Source organism: Podarcis vaucheri (assembly GCF_965113315.1).
Source record: "Podarcis vaucheri genome assembly, chromosome: 8".
In the NCBI taxonomy this organism is placed as follows: Eukaryota; Metazoa; Chordata; class Lepidosauria; order Squamata; family Lacertidae; genus Podarcis; species Podarcis vaucheri.
Window position 1 is genome coordinate 34,654,117 of NC_138766.1, and position 19,619 is coordinate 34,673,735.

Below are 19,619 nucleotides of genomic sequence, written 5' to 3' on the forward strand. Positions count from 1 at the left end.
TTATGTTTTGGCCAGTATATTTGTAGAGCGTTTTGGGGCGGTAACCTTAGGGAAGTCCACCTACTTCAGTGCAACTCACTTCCAACAAACCAGGCGCAGCAAGGTTTGCGCTTCAAACCTAAATAAGCGATTTCCCACCTGTTCCTTTAGATTACTATTTAAAGGTAGTAGACCTACTATTTAAAGGTAGTAGACTTCAGTAGACCTGTGTGTGAGAGAGAGAGAGAAAGAGAGAGACTGGGACTGGGACTGGGACGGGACAACAGCACACACCCAGGCAAGGGATGAATTTAACCTTCAAGCAAGCTGCTCCAGAATTTGTGACGGGAAAGGCGGGGCCCTCCTTGGCTATCCCCGTCCAATCAGACCGCGATTCTATTCCGGGAGCCAATCACACCACTTGGGGGAATCTCCCAGGTCCTTCCTTCTCCCCGTTGCGCGAAGCTGCCAGCGGCCTAAATTTGTCCTTTTCCGGACGCCGTCGAAAGGCCGCCTCTCTCTCTCTTCCCTCCTTCGCGTTTAGCTGCGTAGAGGGGCGGCGTTCCATCATGGCGTCGTCCATGTGAGGCGAGAAGCGCGTCAGGTTCCGCAGGTAAACTTTTCGTTGTTGTTGTTGTTGTTTCTGCTGCTGCCGCCGGTCGACGGGTGGGGTGGGCGAGCGGGCTAAGTAACGGCTTCCCGCCGTGAAAGCGGCCCGCAGCGTGCAGTGGGGGCGCGGCGGTCAGAATGGGCCCATATGGCCCCTTCTCCTCCTTCAGCTTCTCCCTCTCAGCCTTCAGACGCGAGCCGTTTCTCTTCCCGGCAGCGCGGCCCACCTCCCTCTTCTCCCCCCGCCGCGAATGTCCCTCACGGGAGCCACCTCGGGGTTGCCACTCCACCCCACCCCCCGGTTCTCTCGGTACAACCTCTTCGCAGCTTTGCCCAGGGAAAGAAGGCAGAATCTGGAGGGCGGCTGAGGGCTTTTGGCGGGACTGAGGGGTCCGCCGTAGAGTTTTCAACTTCGGCTGTTGGGGTTCGAGCCACAAACGTGTGAAGACGACGTTGCGTGTCTGATCCAGGGTGCCTTTTGTGGCCCCTAGGAAAAGCGAGGACGCAGCTGGTGTGCGAAGCTTGCAGTTTTCTAGAGAGGGAAGCATCCAGCAATGTTGTGGGATGTAATGTTTTCCGCGACAAGATGCTGTGAGTCTTCCCCCCCCTCGCCCTGGAAAGGTTTACATTTCTAAAAAAAGATTTTGAAAAACGAGTTTCAATCATATTCATATCTATATCAGCCAGTAGAAAGGCCTTGAACTTGCATACGCAAATTAGCAGTCAGGCTTCTTAAGAAATATATGTCTCATTTATTATTATTAAATTACAAGCTGAAGATGAAAATGAACACACACCTACACACACACACATGAATCCAAACCTCAGGGGGGAAAACATGTTATAATACACTATTTAGAATTTCAAAATACTCTAAATTTATTCATTCATTCTTTGCTGAAGTACATAAGACAACAGTGTATTCCCGCATCTGCTGGTTGGATGGAATTAGGAAGGAATACCAGCATGGAGAAAATGAGTAGCAGAAAGGCAAGTTCTTCCACTAGTTCTTTCATTCATTTTCCCCCAAACTAAGGAAAATGGTGGAAGGAATATGCAATCCCAAGGCTCATTCTCAGTTTTCCTCAAAGTAGAATATGTTGCGTCTGTGTATACATATATGAAATATCATTGGATGGAACCATGACTTAGGCATTTTGAATCATTTATTAAGTATCTGTAGAAACATATAAATTTGCCTCAGCCTTGGTGATTTATAGAAAGTATAATTATGATTGAAAACCTTTTGATTTTTTTCAGGATAAAAAAATGCTGGAACTCCAAAGATAAAATAGTAAGTTAAGGTACAGTGTTGTTACAATAAGCTATTTAGTGTTGCTGGGTTATAGTTTAAATTGCTAAGAACTATAGTGGGCTAGAGCCCAGATGAACAAGATGCATTCATCTGTTTTTACTGGGTGCTTAGTTCTTTAAGATAATGGACCATCATTACCAAGCATAAATATCTGTTACATCTTCTGAGATGCTAATTAGCATTATCAGCAAATTTCACAGTTGTGTGTATATAGACACTGAGTAGAATGGGAACCACATGTGTAGCACCTGTTTGTGAGCTCAGTACTTCATCTAACTAGGGATGTGTGTAATGAAGACCCAGAACTAGATAAATTTCAAAGGGTCCAATATTCCAGGCAAAATATTTAGCTAATCTATTATTATCCATTGTTACAAACTGATAAAAGGCACATGGAATGTTTGTAGGGAATTGCTGAACTGTCTTGTATAGTGAATTAAGATATGACTTAAAACATGTACTGGTTATAATGCTGGCAGGTACCCTTATTTCTGGCATTAGATAAGCCAGGGGTCACCAATCATTTTGGGCCAAAGGGCAAGTTTGTAACCCGGAAAAGTGGTCAAGGGCATCACACGCACACATCACAACTAAACATGCTTCACAACCTACTTGACTAAAGTAGAATGTTTCTTTCAAACTTAATTTTGGCTGGGGCAGGGAGTGGACCCTATGAGCAATAGGCACATGTGTGCCTGTGGATGCAGTGTTGGCAACCCATGAGATAAGCTTTCATCAACATATATGGACATATCAGTCACTTTGACTCTTATTTAAAACTCAGATGCCCAGCTTGATTCAGTGCTGCTGTTTAAAATGCATTATTAATTATTGGGTCATTTTTTTCTACCTGTAGGGTTTCTAACGACATTTAAGTATTTTAATGAATATTGAGTTAACAGTTTTATAAATAAATTAGTCTAGTTGTGTTGCTGTATTATTAAAAAGACATGAGGAATTGTTTTTAATGTTTGCTGTGTAGAATAGTATGTATATTTTTTCAGTTCTTGATTTTACACGGTGTACTTCAATCTTCATAGAAAATGCCTGCTGTCTGTGATTCCCTCCTTGGAGACATTGAAGATATTATCTCAGAGCAAGACCCAAAGCCGCAAGACCTGCAGTTCAGGAGAAAAAATGTTATTCCTAAAGTGCGAAAACGCCATTCACAAAAAAATGTAGAAACAGATTATGATGATCCCCCAAGTGACAGGTATGTTTGTTTTTTGCCAGTCGTATGTGGAGAGATGGTTTTTGTTGCATAACTAATGTACACAATTGATGCTTTTGAATTATGGTGCTGGAGGAGACTCTTGAGAGTCCCATGGACTGCAAGAAGATCAAACCTCCATTCTGAAGGAAATCAGCCCTGAGTGCTCACTGGAAGGACAGATCCTGAAGCTGAGGCTCCAATACTTTGGCCACCTCACGAGAAGAGAAGACTCCCTGGAAAAGACCCTGATGTTGGGAAAGATGGAGGGCACAAGGAGAAGGGGACGACAGAGGACGAGATGGTTGAACAGTGTTTTTGAAGCTACCAGCATGAGTTTGATCAAACTGCGGGAGGCAGTGGAAGACAGGAGTGCCTGGCGTGCTCTGGTCCATGGGGCTATGAAGAGTCGGACACAACTAAACGACTAAACAACAACAATGTGGAGAGATAGAAAACACCAGCACTTGTACTGATTGAATGATTTACACTTGAAATAACCTGAAAACTTTAGGTCTTAGTCTTGTTGAACATATTAATAACTTGAAATATTTTACTACACAGACTACAGTGTGTATTAGGTTGATTCTGTTTTAATATAGTGAGTTCTCTTTCTAACCTCATGCATTTCAAGTAACAGGACATTTGTCCTTTGTAAGTGAGAAAAATGGGTCTATGAGTATAAAGCTAAACAAGTAGCCCATTATACTTCCCTTGTTGCAGACTTCTCATAGTCTTCATGTTAGCCACTGTGAGAACAGGATGCTAGACTATGACTGATCCAGTTAGGCTTTTGTTAATATTCTTGTGTAGATAGGGATCTTACACTAAATGGTGGTGAGTTACCCTCTTACAGAGAGCATGAGCCCTCCTGTGGCGCAGTGTGTCAGTGTGTGTGGCTGTTAACCAGAAGGTTGGTGGCTTGACTTCACCCCCAAAGGTGCACTCCTCCAACATGTAGTTGCTACTATTTATTGTTTTAGCTGTGATGTGTTTTAATACTTATTCTAAATTGCATTCAAAAATATTATATGACTTGTGCGATCCCACGTTACTTGTTCATGAGTTTAGGGGGTCCTATGATGAGACAGAAAGCATGGGATGAAAACACACCTGCAGAAATGCCATTGGGTTACGGCAGAAAAGCTCTGCTGGCTGACTGCTCCACCCAGCAGACTTCTGCCTGAAAATGGAGCAACACAGGGGAAGAGGGTGTTTGTGATTATTTCTAACCTCCCTGATTGCATGAACATATTCCCAGCAGAAGAGGGTCTGGAACAACTTAATCTCCCAGTGACTTCGGTGGAAGGATGTCGCGAACACTCCACAGCCATTACTACAGTGGATCTGATGCTTTCTACCTTTGGAAGAAATGTGACTGTAGCATTGCTTTGTCTGTTAGTCAGTTTTGGTATTTCATATAGAAGGGTGGGAGCAGTACTTGTAACAATATCTTTGTATCCCTTTAGCTGTGCTCCTACCTTAACTGGATAGCTTCTTCTGTTAACATTTTATGATTTAACTCTTTTGTCAAGCATTTCAGGAATAAGACCCTTGTCCATCTTCTTTCCCATGCTTATCATTTTGTCACTATTGGATCAAAAGCCTATACTTAATATTTTTTCACTTTGTGCAGTTCACACAAACATTCAGCAAATCATACATTTACAGTAATTTCTTCGCCAAAGGATATTGTGAGCACTGGTCATCATAGCCTTATACAGATTCTAAGTGGTAGTATTTTATAATGGCCAAAGCTTTGTTTTCTGATGTGGATGAAATGAAATGAATGCTCTTACCTATTTTCCTTGCCTTTCTCTTTGATAGTGTTATTCCTGGTGTACAGAAAATTTGGATACGCACCTGGGGATGTTCTCATAATAGTTCAGACGGAGAATACATGGCTGGACAACTGGCTGCATATGGATACAGAATTACAGGTAATCAGCTTGACACATTTGAGCTCAGGATTGTATAGGAGCTTGCATATGCTGCCATTCTTTCTAGTATCTTAATATTATTTAATATTACCCAATATCTGCAAAATGAACAGAGTTGACTTTCATTTGCTGTAGGATGGCTTTTTCTAGTAGCATAAATCCAGGCCTTTGAGGAAGTTCTTATTATAGACATGTGAAACTGGAAAGACTTGAAGATTATCTAGTTTTTCTCCTGTAGTGAAACTGGGTCTGACCTGTCTGACAGAACTTATAACTATAGTTGTATATCTCCTAAGCAGGAGAAAGCACCCATCAAATTTACTAATAAAAAAGGCACATTTTATGATCTTCAGTACAGATTTAATTATCTTTACAGCTAAAGGGTATGTTTAAAAAATGAATACTGAAATTCCAATGAAACTTTGAAATTCCTACTATTGTCTGACAAGGCGTAATAAATGTAGTGTTATGGTGGGACTTGGTCTCACAAACACCCATGTTTGCTGACTATTTCCTTTTGTGTGAATGGAGGAAATGTAAAGCTTCTGATCATAATTTACAGCAAGCTGAGTATGGGGCTCTGGTTTCTAGTTCATTAACAGACCCATTAACAGATCTGGGCTTTGTCAGGCTTATTTGTAAGGCTCTGTAGAAATGTGGAACACTTCACTAGATATCCCTTCAGAAATGGTGAGCCCTGAACTCTATTCAAGTTCCAATGATAGTCCAATATAAGCAACGCAGGAACAAGGTGTGGGACTGTGTTGAGTAGTCATTCTCCTGACACTGCATACACTGATTAACCCTGTTCCTTGGCATCTTAGCACATAGCACAAATATCTACAGGGAGAGAGCCATTGTGTGTGCCTGGGTATGCATGAAGGCTTTCATGCAACCTGGAACTCCGCACAATCAGTATTCCATTTTTGTGCATACCCTGTACAAAGTCTCCATCCCTGCAAGCTTTCACACTGGACATTCCAGTGGCACCAACTATAGGAGGCTCAAGGGTGTCTGAGACCTTGGAACCCAACTTCCAGTAGCACCAGAAGTCAGGTTCTGAGGCTGGGGGGCATGCGTGACGCCATGATGTCACAGTCACTGGGCACTCATAACCTGGGGCCCAAGTTGGCACATTCAGACTCCGGGAAGTGGAGGTTCTAGTTGGTGTGGCACCTCTTCCTTCCTCTCTGTTGCTTTATGTTGGAACTGTTAATGCCCAAGTAGGCATTGACTCAGAAATTATTTTGTGGAAGTGTTCTGCTTTATAAATACCACTGATCGTAAAGCCTTTAATAACCTTTAATGATTATTGCTGAGTTTATTATCTCCTCCCCACTTATATCTGGCATTTTATAGACCTTAAATTGTACTTACCTTTAGTATGCCCTAGGTGGCAGTACTGGCTAACATATTTGTGGTTGTTGTTTTTACTAGCTGTGTTCCCAAAATGTAAAAATGCCTGTCTTGCATGCTCTAATAATTTTAAAGTGATAGTAAGATACTGATTTCAATCTTTTGAGTTAGGCATAATTTGTAGCATTTTATTTCCATACTCTTAATATATGGGATTTTCCTGTTTCTGTCGTTTGCTGACGTCCTGAATTTCTTGTTGCTATAACAGGATTGACCTCAAAACCATTAAATGACTGTTTAGTAATGGATAATTTTGGTTGATTTGGGTTAGTGTTGGTGTTGCAAAATCATAAAACTAAGCTTTAAACTTGTAAACTTAAAATTATATTTTCTGTTCAGGTAGACTGCAATTGTTTTAAAGGGAGTTGCACCTAGAAACTTGGATGCATAATACTTACTTTCAAATGGTAGTTTCATAAGTTAGTCACTACTCTTCCTGCCCTTTTAATAAGGACAATTTGAAGACCCACATCTTTTGTAGTATGTGACATATAGCTTCAGAGGTTTTGGGGCAACAAAATGGCAAATGAAACACCTTGTAAACAGCTGAAACATGATGCACACTAGGACAAAAGAATCCTAACTTCACATATGGTAATAGGATTTAAATTGTTGATAACAGCCAAGGAAAATAACTCTTGGGGTCATGGTGGCTAGCTCAATGAAACTATTTAGTTAGTGACTAAGCTGTAGTGCTGAAGAAAATAAATTCCATGCTGCGGATAATTGAAAAGGGCTTGAAAATAAAATGCCTCATATAATACTCCTCATATGCAAGTCCATGGTACAGTCACATTTGATTTAATTTCTGCACCTTAAAAAGAAATTGTACATCTGGCTACAGTGCAGAACAGGTTAACCAAAATGATTGAAGTGTTAGAGTATATTCCCTATGGAGAAAAGACTATAAGCATAGAAAAAAGATGACTGAAGGTTAGCATATTACTGTAGCTTATAAAATTATGGTGATATGGAGGGGCATTCTTCCTCATATTATTAAGATTTGACACTACTAATCACAAATGATTGACAGTTGATTCAGATTGGATAATAAATTTGTTCAACATTTATTTTATGGAACTTGCTTCCACAAGGTGAAACAAGTTTAGGTGGTTTTTAAATGAAATTAGACAAACATAAGGAAGTCTGATCTATCAGTGGACATCAGCCATGCTAGTTAAATATTACAGCCAGGTTCAGGGGCAGTGTTCTTCTGCATGCTAGAAGGAGTGGGGGAAACGGCTGAGGGTTTTTTCCTTCATGCCCAATTGACAATTTTGTCTATAAGTCAATTTAAGTAATTTCCATTAGTAAAACTACTAAACAACATCATCTATCATTGGAAATGGAATTCTGGGCTAGATTGATCCTTGGGCTCCTATATTCATTCTAAATTTCCCACAAATATTAAATATTTGTAGTAAATTCTGAAAAAGCTACTGATGATAGTAAACTACATTATTGAGAGCTGCAGGAGTGTTACAGTTTGACGCAATGTATTTGTTAGATGCATATTTCCAATGGATTACTTTAATTAACTGGGTTGCTAGTATTTTCAGCGTGTTGCAAAAGTCACACACTGATTTTCTCTTGGACCAATCCTAAGCTCTCAGAAAAGGAACCCGACCGGCTTTTGTACAGTGTGAACATCCCTCTTCACTGTCAGAGGCTGGAGGCCTTCGCATTGCTGCAACAAAAAGCTCTACCTCTGTTGCTGATGTGTTCCGAGGGCAGTAAGACGAAAATGGGAGTGTGGATCAGGGTAGACTTCGGTTGTGCCAGCTATTACAGTCACATATCTGAAATGGAAGGGGCGGGGACTGTGCCACCTTTGATGGTGGCATGATTTTCTCTCCCATTGCAAATAGTTGGAGGGAACATTTTAAAAAGGAAAAACTGGTGAGGTGAAAAACAAACCCGCATTGAAGCCACCACCATTCCTTTTGTCTGGCCACAACAATTCTTGGTAAGACTTTGAGAGTGGTAGTTCCTCCACTACAGACTCTTTCTGAAACCGCTGTAGGGTTGCTGTGCCCTTTTCCAGCAACCTAGTTTCCAATTAGTTATGAATAATACTCAAGAAGTGAGATATTTTCTGTTTGAGGTGGTGCACATGCTACTTACATTTGCACAAAATTGCTATAAGTTCTGGAAGGCAGCCTGCCAAATTTGTTGCGGTAAAGCCCATTTTTCTGTCGAGCAGCGTTCTTTGTTTCATTGACATTTAGCTTACCCACCTTGGATGTATCTGGAATCTTTTGCTTTCCCGCAAAACACAGATTGGAAGGTCAGTTAAATGTTGTTGCTGACTTGGATGGCTTGTCAAAGACTAAAGCTTTTAGTTGCCAGCATAGGATGAATGCAGTTTGAGCTTTGCACTCAATTGCATGCTTGTGAGTATTTTGGCATTTCTGCCCTACCACAATAAAGCATTATTTTGTGTAAAAGCAGAGAGAGAGAGACTCCCACTGAGCAGAAGACACTGACATTTGTCTTCTATGTCAAATCTTTGGCACCGGGGTCTACTTACAATGCAGAGCAACTTTGTCTTGGATGACTATAAATAGCTATTTGACTTCAGCCAGCCAAAAGTGAATTGCTGTTGATTAGTAAAAGGTATTGCAATATAAAGGAGTGAGGTTTTTTGGCTTGCTTTTTAATGCAAGACAGATGCTCATATATTTTTAAGACCTTCAGACCTTGAAAGTTCATTGGCTAGATTTCAGGGGCAAAACATGCTTACTCATTTGTTCTGTACTGTGGTTGTTTGCTAAACTGAAATCCTAAATTGTATTCGGCTTTTTTAATATAGTCTCTTATTTATGGTGTGGCATCGTCCTGCTTTACAGGTCTTGTAGGATTTACCTGCGGTGAAAAAGGGAAAATAAATCAAAGCATCCTATGAGTGTAATCATAGGATGGTTTGTGATCAGTTTGTGCAAAGCATATCTTTACAATGTTAGATCCAGTGAAATATTTCAATTACCCTTTCTCACTTTCCATAATTCACAGCTCTTAATTACTACGACTTTGGAAAGGGCTATGTAAGTTTTAGGTTTTGACTGTAGTTTTGTGCACACTTAAAAAAGGTAAAGGGACCCCTGACCATTAGGTCCAGTCGTGACCGACTCTGGGGTTACGGTGCTCATCTCGCTTTATTGGCCGAGGGAGCCGGTGTACAGCTTCCGGGTCATGTGGCCAGCATGACTAAGCTGCTTCTGGCGAACCAGAGCAACGCACGGAAACGCCATTTACCTTCCCGCCAGAGCGGTACCTATTTATCTACTTGCACTTTGACGTGCTTTCGAACTGCTAGGTTGGCAGGAGCAGGGACTGAGCAACGGGAGCTCACCCCGTCGCAGAGATTCGAACTGCCGACCTTCCGATCGGCTAGTCCTAGGCTCTGTGGTTTAACCCACAGCGCCACCCGCGTCGCATGCACACTTACCTTGGAATTAATCCTATTGAGTGTAGTGGGATTCATATCTGAGTAAATGTATTTAAACAAAGCAAAGACAATCAAGTATAAAATACCTGCAGAATTAGGTTATGGTAGATCTTGGATGAGATCTTGTTTAGTAAGCCAAATAAGAAAAATCGCTGCTCCATGCCCTATCTGGTCTTTCCATTTAAATGGAAGGGGCCCACGTGTAAGATCTCTCCTCTCCTTAGATCTGTATGGAACATGGACCTGTAACGAGAAGGGTATGCAGGCCTACATCACTGATACCTGTCTGGCAATTAACTATTGCATTGGATTGGATCGGATGCTGAGAAGTTTGTAATACAATCGTGTTAGTCTTCTCATTCCTCTCAAGTAGTAGTCCACTGTATTTTGTGCCAGCTGTGGTTTCTCAGTATATATCAGGGATCGTTTAGAGAGCATTGCAGCAGTCTGTCTTGTCTTTACAAAGACATAAACAATAGCTTACAGATCCCTACTTCCCCGGAAAGGTTTTGAGTGCATGTGGATGACAGTCTGTCATAATACCATACAGCTACCATTTTGCCCTTCTAGTACTATTGATTAACAACATAAGAATAGCCCTGCTGGATGAGGCCCAAAGGCCTTTCTAGTCCAGGATTCTGTTGTCACAGTGGCCAACCAGATGCCTAAGGGAAGCTCACGAGCAAGGCCTGGGCACAACAGTACTCTCTCCACTTGTGATTCCCAGCAACTCTATTCAGGAGCATTCTGTCTCTGACAGTGGAGGGAATACATAGCTATTGTGGCCAGCAGCCACAGAATAGTCTTTACTCTGCAAGACTATTTCTGATCTTTTGGAAATAAGTTCCATACTTTAACAGTGTGCTGTGTGAAGAGGTACTTTCTTTTGTCTGTCCGAAGTCTTCCAACATTCAGCTTCCTTAGATATCCCCAGGTTCTAGTAGTAAGAGAGGGTTTTTTCTTCCCATCTACTCTCTCCACACAATGTACGCTTTAATCGCCTCTATTTCACTTGCCATTTGTTCAAAACTAAAAAGCTCCAAATGTAGTAATGCTCTAGCCTCTTGGTCATTTTAGTTGCGCTTTTCTGATCCTTTTCCAGCACTACAATATCCCATGTACCTTCTTGTCCGCTTACTTTTGGGGGGTCAAAGTTTGTGTTCCTTTTTGTTCTCATCCAGACAGTACTTTTTCTAAATGGTAATTATGGCTTACATTGCCACCGATTTTAATTGCGGTTAGTGCTAGCAAGGCATTGCTGTTAGCCAGCCTTGCAGCTACTAAAGCCTTAGTTAAGAGCAGTGTTAAATATTGTTAAGTTGTTGGCATCCATCTGTCTCAAAAGACAATGGATGTGCCTCTGGGGTGAAGTCAAACCGCTGTTTATCAGCATTGAAGTGACCTCCCTGGGGTGCAAGCCTGGCAGTGTGTATGTACGGAGGTCCTGACCCTGTTCTTGGTGTTGCTGAGGAAAGCAGAGCAATACTTTTAAGCTGGTTTGGCACTAGCTTAGTTGCAGGAGTTGCGGAAGGAGGTGCACAAGGTGCCATCAAACTGTCTTAGGAGCTCCACTCCTGATTTGTGTAGAGTTTATTCCTTAGCCATTTCTTTTCCTGATGATATCCCGCAAGTCTGCAGAGGTTTAGGACCAGAGTTTTCCTTCTAGATGGGCTAACTTTCCAGGCTGACGAGCCCCATCTCCCCCTCAATTCCCTAGCACATGCACTATTCATCTCGTCCGCTCAATCCACTGGAGCCTGTCTTCGCATGCAGGGGAAGTCCCTAACTCACTGACACAGAGTTTCAGACTCATTGGCTACCCTCACTTGGTTTAGCCTGCCAGTTGAAGCCCTTCCTAGGGTGTGGCTGCTGTCGCATGTTGACAGCTTCTAGGAGCCACAGGTGAGAGCCGAGTGCGGGGTGGGGACCAAAGGTGGACAAACCACCCCAGAAGGAGCATGGTGTGTCCCCCACCAGAGGTGCTACCCCACCCCATACACCCAAATTATAACAGTAGATGTATAGTATTTAACCACTACAGTTGTACCTCGGCTTCCAAACGCCTTAGGAGTCAAACGTTCTGGCTCCCGAATGATCGAAAACCAGAAGTGAGTGTTCTGGTTTTCGAACGTTCTTTTGGAAGCCAGACATCTGATGGGGTTTCTGCGGATTCTGATTGGCTGCAGGAGCTTCCTGCATCCAATCAGAAGCTGCATTTTGGTTTTCGATTATTTTGGAAGTTGAACGGACTTCCGGAACGGATTCTGTTTGACTTCCGAGGTATGACTGTATTGAGGTTTACAGGGATAATTTTTATCTTGTGATGTTAACCATGGATCTGAGATTGGGAGCATTGACTATCCTACACAGATTCTTTTTATTTCATTCTCTAGGAATCATACAATTACTTGCCAGAAGATGGCACTGTTTATCCATACTTAAAATAGGCATTTATAGAAGATCTTGCTCATGAAGACTTCAAAAAGCACTGACACTTGGTTAAAAGGATTAAGTTTTATTAGATTTAATTTTCAATATTTGTCACATAATAGATCAAATGAGAAATAATCACCTAGCTTATGAACAGCCTTTTACATTGCTGAGGCTGCTTCATATTTTCCAGGTGGCGTCTATTAAACAGTAGTGAGGTTCCATTTAAATTGCTGTACAGTTATGAATTAAACAATATTACATGTCTCCAGCCTTTCTAAACACCCTGGCAGATATATTTTCTTGTTTTTACATAATTTCTTGCATAAATAATCAAAAGTTTAGACCAAATTATGGATAGTATGTCGTGACATCTGAGATGTTGGCAATTAGCATAGTTTCTCCACTTAGTAATCTGCATTTTGTTTTACTAGGGCAGTTTATTATAAAAACTGGGATGAAACAATTACGGACATTGAGACTGCAAATGATACAGTTTTCTGCACTATGTCCTCAATATAAATATGGCTGGGTAATGATGCTTCATTGTATTATGTGCAATCTTCGAAAGCGTTCATTCATGAAAAGAGTCTGTATCCAAATAAAGCTTTCTGGTGTTAGGACGTTAGCAACATGCTTTAGATTGGACTTTCTCTGTCCAATCAGAGTGGTATACGGTTTTTTTCATTACGATCCATGTTAGCTAGTGGTTCTTGCTGATAAGCTGGGAATAGGGAGTACCAAACAGTTGTGTCTCACTTACCATAAAGGCTTGGTGTGTCGTCTTACCAAAAAACCCACAACCCACAACCAGGTATGGCATATTTTTTCATCTTTTCCAGGTACGCAAGTTGTGAAAGTTGCTTCCCTGTATGAGGAAAGCTATTACGAGAGAGAGAGAGAAACAATTAAATGTTCTATTTTGCAGCTGCTGCGACCTCCCTTTTCAATATTACACTTTGGGCGATACAAATTGACAGATAAGTTAGCAGACAACATGCTTTCTGGAATCATGAGCTAAATATTTGGCAGAACCTATGTCGTCTACAAATAAAGAACACTCTCCTTGATGCTGCATAATATTTATTTTGTATAGCTTCGCATGTGTTATGTACTGCTTATTTCTACAGCAGTGATGTATAATGTACTGTTTATTTCTTCAGCAGTGATCCCAGCACTGCTTTGGGGCTAATATCTTCACAAGTAAATTAAAAGTACTTGTGTGGGTATGAGGTACGCAGCATACAATAAACTTGACTTCATTAATTTGTCTTAATGGTATTTGAAATAGATCTTGACAGGAGCCATGCACATTTTAAAATTCTAGATAGAGTTGGCTTTAATTCTAGGTGATTTTGGGATTGAATTTGTAATATGGTTCTTTTGGTTTTTGCAACTTGAAGTGGCATAGGCCAAAAGTGGTTTGTTTGCTTGTTTTTGAATGAAAGCCTTTCTAAATCTGTTTAGCTAGGTAATGTCAATGCACAGTCTGATGAGTATTAAAGAGAATAATAAACCCTGAAACTTTATCAAACATTGGTCATTTTTGTACTGCAGTGGGTAGCGCTGTATGGTATTCTTATACATGACCACTGACAATGTTTCTTGTAAGAATGGATATAGAGTACAGGAATTAGATTCCTTAAAAGTGGATTAGTTCTCTGCCTCACTTTTTGAAGATGAGTGTGATGCAGGTTATAAAGGTTCATTCCTTGAACCTAGTTTAAAAAATAAAAAGTTACATTCCGTGTTCTCTTTTCAATCTACAGGTTTTCACAGGCTTTGCAATTGAAGCACAGGCATTTGCTAGGACTTGTTAGTTGTAGCTGATGTTAATTTTTTCATGCCATAATTGGATTTGCAGAGTGTTCCAAGAATGATTTACTGTCCAGTTCTGCATGTCTTCTTTGGACTGGTCGTCAGCTTCTAAACATTTCTCGATTACAACATGAGCCACTGAACTACCCAAACTGGTTGATGAGAACAGTACATGGTGGAGCAACTCCTTCCCTTCCCATAATCTTTTCAGAAACTAGTTTTTAAATAGAAAAGTCTAACTTCAAGATGCTTCCTAGATGACATTTTGCCTAACCTCTGCTTTAGAAGAAGCATACTCAGAAATCAGTAACCTTTTTTCCTGTGAGTCCATATGTTTAGAGAATATCCTTATTTTCTAATAACTTAAAGGCCTGCAATCCACAGCTTCTAGTTTCTTGGCTGCATCCCTGGTTCTACTTTGTGTTTTACTAGTGTTTGCTGTGTTGGATCATCTCAAAATGGAAAGTTTAAAAGAAGAGGATCCATTTATTATTGAGCAAAGAAAAATCCCTAATGGAGAGAGAACTTTTTCACTTACAATTCACTTGCTTAACTCCTGGCTCAAGTCCCAAGGTCTGAATTTCTTTTGCCAGAAAAATACTTCTCTTCCTTGAAGCTTGGAGCTGTTCAGACTCAGTGCTATCCAAGCAATGTCCATGCCAAAAATCTGTTTCCTTCAGCATTCGACACCAAAGTAGATCTATTAGATGCATGTTATAATTTCTTGGTGAAAATGATTATAAAGGCATGTATTGTGTTCAAATAAGCTAGGAAGACTGAGCATATTCTCATTAAGAAGACTGGGAAAACATAAGAGTGACATTTTGGTTTGGAACTTCAGGTTTATAAGTATCTGAGGAGAGACAATATTTCACTTTGGCTTTCAGGCAAACTGCCATTGCACACCATATCATTCAGGTAATAATGTCAACATTCTTCTTGGAACTACATTTAGAACTCCTTGCAAGGGTAGACTTGGAACAAATAACATTTTTAAGTCTGTTATGTTTGTATAGCTTCCTTAACTCATGATAGCTGAAACATATTTTTCTGATTTAAATCCGGAGGCAAACTTTCCTTTTACAGCCATAAAGGTTTTTAAGTGGATCCGAATAAGAATAAATTGTCCTTGGAGGAAAATGGCCTGTGATTTGTGTGAATTTCCTGATTAGAAGCAGGCAAAGCTGGGCCACTGATTCATGCAGTGATGCAACAGGCAGCATTCTTTGAGGGCAGCTTCTGCTGCATCTTTGCATCTTATTGTATGATCCAACTGCACCTTTGAAGAGGCACAGTACCTAATACCTAACTCAGGCAGAGTTAGGTGTCACTCTCTTGAGCCAGCACTCTGGTGGCAGCAGCTCTTGCTTGCTACTGGCCTAGGTTAGCACCTTATCCCAGTGCATCACAAACAGTACCTTTTGGGAAAGGCCCTTGACCAACCATGCAGGAAGAGTGGCAACCAGACTCCTGTCTATATCACATGTGCACCTGTGTTGCTCTGCTCATGTGATGCGTACAGTTGCTGCAGTGCAGAAATTGTTCAGGGAGAGCAGGAGTCAGATGGTGCGGTGAATGAGGGCAGCAAGAATTGTGTGTGCCACACACCTTGCTTGCTGCCATCAGATGCTGTGGAAGACATTGTCCCATTACCAGGGTTGAAGTACAATTCAGCTACCAGCCCAGCTGGCTTCTGTATATTTAATGGAAGATTACCATCTTTGACTTGTGCAGCAAAATTTCTAGAGCTGACTCCATTTGGAAGGAGGTCATGCTAGCGCAGTAAATCATGCAAAGACCCAGCAGGTGGTCTCAATCCCAGGTGGGTGCTTTTGCATGTGTGTTGGCTAGAACTCAGATCTATACTTCTTACACCGTGTTGTGGGATGCGCTAATATGGCATGGGGAAACTGTTGGTGTGCAGCAATAAATTAATAGCTCAGCAAAGCCTTCAATTTTATTATTTTTAGCACATTAGCAGTTATTTTCATAGTGCATTAATTGTCCGAGTGTTCACTACTGGAACTAAGCATTTGTGCTTTATCTATCCAACCAGTTTGGAGTGACATAATGAAGTTACATTGTAGTACTCCATTACACCTTATTGGGCTGGGGGTTTCTAGTGTTGCCTTGTGTCCATCTCCTAGTTATATTGCTGTGTGCAGTTTTTCCTATGGCCCTTTATTCTCTCTCATTTCTGTATGGTTGTTGTGAAGTTCTATCCTATCTTCACATAGATGACTAGAAACATTTTAATGATCATCCCTAGTTGATGAGCTATCCTGAACCAGAACTTCCTATCAGACACCTTTTCAAACTCTAGTAATCTAGTCCTATGCAGTTTAAATGGAGCCGCTCCCCTCCTTCTCTTTTGTACAGGCTTGACTATAAAACAAACACACACTTCATTCATTTTATTCAGTGTTTTTGTACTTCCCGTTTCATCCATTTTGGTGCACAGGGTTACTATTCTCAGTGTGCATCACATCTAAATCCTTCTTTCCAATACCACCTTCTCCTCTCTTCACTCATCAGTCTGGCCTTGCATTTTGAACATGTACCATTTCTGAAGGCAGGAGTTTGGAGTTTTGATTGTGGACTTCAACATGCTACCTAGAAACCTAAATTATTCTTCCAGGATTTCCAAAAATATATTGCAGAGCTGTTGATACAATCAATGACTTTGGCCCTGGGCCCACAGGCCCAGTGACAACATTTTCTCTCTCTCCCTAATTATTTAATATCCTACTGTACCAGAACCCCTGCCTCTCTGGAGGTCCTGACGCTTCCCATGCAAGGATAACAGTTGATCACTTAAGAATGGCTCTTTTCTAGTGGTTTGCTTCTCTTTTTGCCCTCTTGCTCCGTGGCCTTTTTTTCTTCTGTGAAATGTGAGTTATCATTATGGGACAGGGGCTCCTATTACAACCCCAAAAGTTATGTCTGCATATTTGCCAGTGCATCTCAGCTTTTCTAAATTAGCCATTTTTGCCTCAAACAAAGCAAATTTGTTTCAGGAATGAGGGCTATGTTACTCTCAGCAGAAACTGAATTCATTTACTTTCCAAATATATTTTCTGTTTGTTCAGGGAGTCTTTTGATAGGCTTCTGCTTTTTATTTGGGGGGGGGGTACAGCAGCTCTCAACTCTGAGAACCACTGCTGCTGTCTTAAAAGAAATTTCCTTCCATTTATGGCAGTCACAATGGATACTTATGGAGTTATTAGTTTGTGCGTCTTACCTTCTTCCTGATTCTTTTCCAGCTCCTATAAGACTTTCTCCCCTTTACTAAAAAGCCTGTGTGTGCCTTGCCATGGTGGCTCAGCAGCTGTTGTGCATCATTCATCAACTAGATGAACTACCTTTCTTTCCAGATAATTGAGTAAAATTTGACTGAGTTGTTTGCTAATAATTTGTAAATAATGGTAGATATAGACTAGTATGGAAGCCCAAAGTATGACCTTCAGAATTTCATTGAAACTATTTTAAATTAGTTGGGTCTTATTCTCCTCAGATATGGGATGGGGAAATTAAAGACTAGTTTTGGTATATCTAATACTTGACTTGCAATGCCATCTCCGTTTTTGATTACTGTTTTTGGTAAATAGCATACTGAACCTCTACAGCATGCATTTTAATGAGTACATTACTTTTCCCACCTGCTGGAAGTTGGAATGGCTATTGACCTGAAATAAATGCACATGTTCACTATTAATACTTCATGTTTCAGTCCAGACAAAAGTCTTTCAGTGTGGCATGCACATAGGCAAAGTAAATTAATGTTTAAAGCTTGAACATTTTAAGTTCAGCTGGAGTCTGCAACATTTGTAATAATCCTGGAGAAGCTATTTAAACAGAATTGCTGAGTACTCTTTATCCTTGATGCACAGTTTGCGCAGGTAGGGTTGGCAATGCTAGATAACTGGTCTTAATTTAAATTAATCAATATCATTTTAAAACCCACTGGAATATCTTTTTGAAAAGTATTTGCAAGCCCTAGGAAAATTTCAGTTAATACAGTTCCAGTGCATTTTGCACATCCAAGTGTAGTGCACATGTTATATATTTAATGTTGCGAGAGATCTCATAAAAATATAGAATGTTAAAGAATGGACAGCTAAGAGACATACATCATCAGAAAAGTGGTTCTGAAAAAAGAGGCCAATGTCATCCGTCAGATCTTTAAAGTAGAATGCATCAGACCAAAGAATTTAATAGAGAGCTTATATAATTAACTTTATAAATACAAACACTGCATAGATACAACAATCAGTGTGTCCTGTCTTTTTGTGTGTCTTTTTCCTGTTTTCAAACCTAATACATGTCAGTAGAGCATGAGACTTGTAATCTCAGGGTCATGGGTTTGAGCCCCCATGTGGTATAAAAGATTTCTGCATTGCAGGGGTTTGGATTAGATGACTCTTGTGACCCCTTCTAACTATACAATTCTATGATTCTAAATATGTTCAAACTTATTAACCTGATGTATATTACCATAAAAGACTGCCTTCAGTTTTTTATTTAAGTTGAGATGAACACAATTCATTTTTGTTCACATTCAGCTAGGTCAATACAAGAATACAGTAGTGCAAAATCAGTTTAATAAATGCCCCCCTCCCCTGACCTTGGTGCAACTGTTTAAAGAGACATTCTGATTCTTTCTGAGGTATTTGGGATTGTGAAAACTCAGAGAAGACTCCAAGGCTTCAGGAGCAGCCTGGTTTGGGCCAGGAGTCTCCAAAGGACACCTGCTTAGCCCTGGAAGAGCTCGGAATCTGCTTGATTTGGCTGGGAATTCAGGATTTCCTTGAATCAAAGGCACACCCCTGTTAACAATATAGTTCAGAGGGGAAATGCTAGAAGTACTATTTCTAATCTAGTGTGATATTTGCAGTGTGATATATTTTTCCTGAGTTTAATTTAAATTCAGATTTCAGCACCTGTGCAGCTTTGGGTGCCCATATGGAAATTATGTGGGCATATGACTGTTTCTTTAAATACTGCATTAAAATGTTGATGCATATTTAAAGAAACAGTCACATGCCTCTATGACAGTCTTTTTGCTTTAGAAACTGGTTTTCCCAAGGGCTGTAGGAAATGTTCTTTTAATTGTAATGTTGATCCTTCAAATCATTTTCAGAAATAGATGCTGCCTCTTATTTTTGCTGTTATGTGATGGGAAAGTGCACAGCTGAAAAAAATTAATAAAGTCATATTTGCCAATACATCAGCCACTGAATGTATGTAACATGTTCATTGCTAATCAATTAGTTCAGAGCTCCAGAGCCACTACTGCCTTTATCTTGCTCTTTTCCTCCCATATAATGGTCACAGCAAGTAAATAATGGGTGATATCAGCCTGAGGAGCAGCACTTCTTCACAGCAAGCTATGGCCCTCTTTTAATATATGCCACTGTGTCTTTTCGTATGGTCAGATAAGCATGACCTACATTA

At 40.6% G+C, this 19,619-nt stretch overlaps 1 protein-coding gene across 4 annotated transcripts in view; it reads left to right on the top strand.

Annotated features, from left to right (window-relative positions):
• Positions 1-475: 475 nt before the first annotated feature.
• Positions 476-19,619, top strand: part of CDKAL1 (CDKAL1 threonylcarbamoyladenosine tRNA methylthiotransferase) — a 229,161-nt gene continuing 210,017 nt past the window's right edge. The window contains exons 1-4 of one of the 4 annotated variants that reach the window (XM_082234989.1): positions 499-592; positions 1,849-1,882; positions 2,944-3,116; positions 4,941-5,053. In XM_082234989.1, the coding sequence (XP_082091115.1) occupies positions 2,947-3,116; positions 4,941-5,053 (283 nt within the window). In that variant the 5' untranslated portion in view covers positions 499-592; positions 1,849-1,882; positions 2,944-2,946. Of the gene's footprint in view, positions 593-1,088; positions 1,180-1,848; positions 1,893-2,943; positions 3,117-4,940; positions 5,054-19,619 lie in introns of those variants that run through there. The other 3 variants (XM_082234991.1, XM_082234988.1, XM_082234990.1) reach the window with 3 other exon arrangements.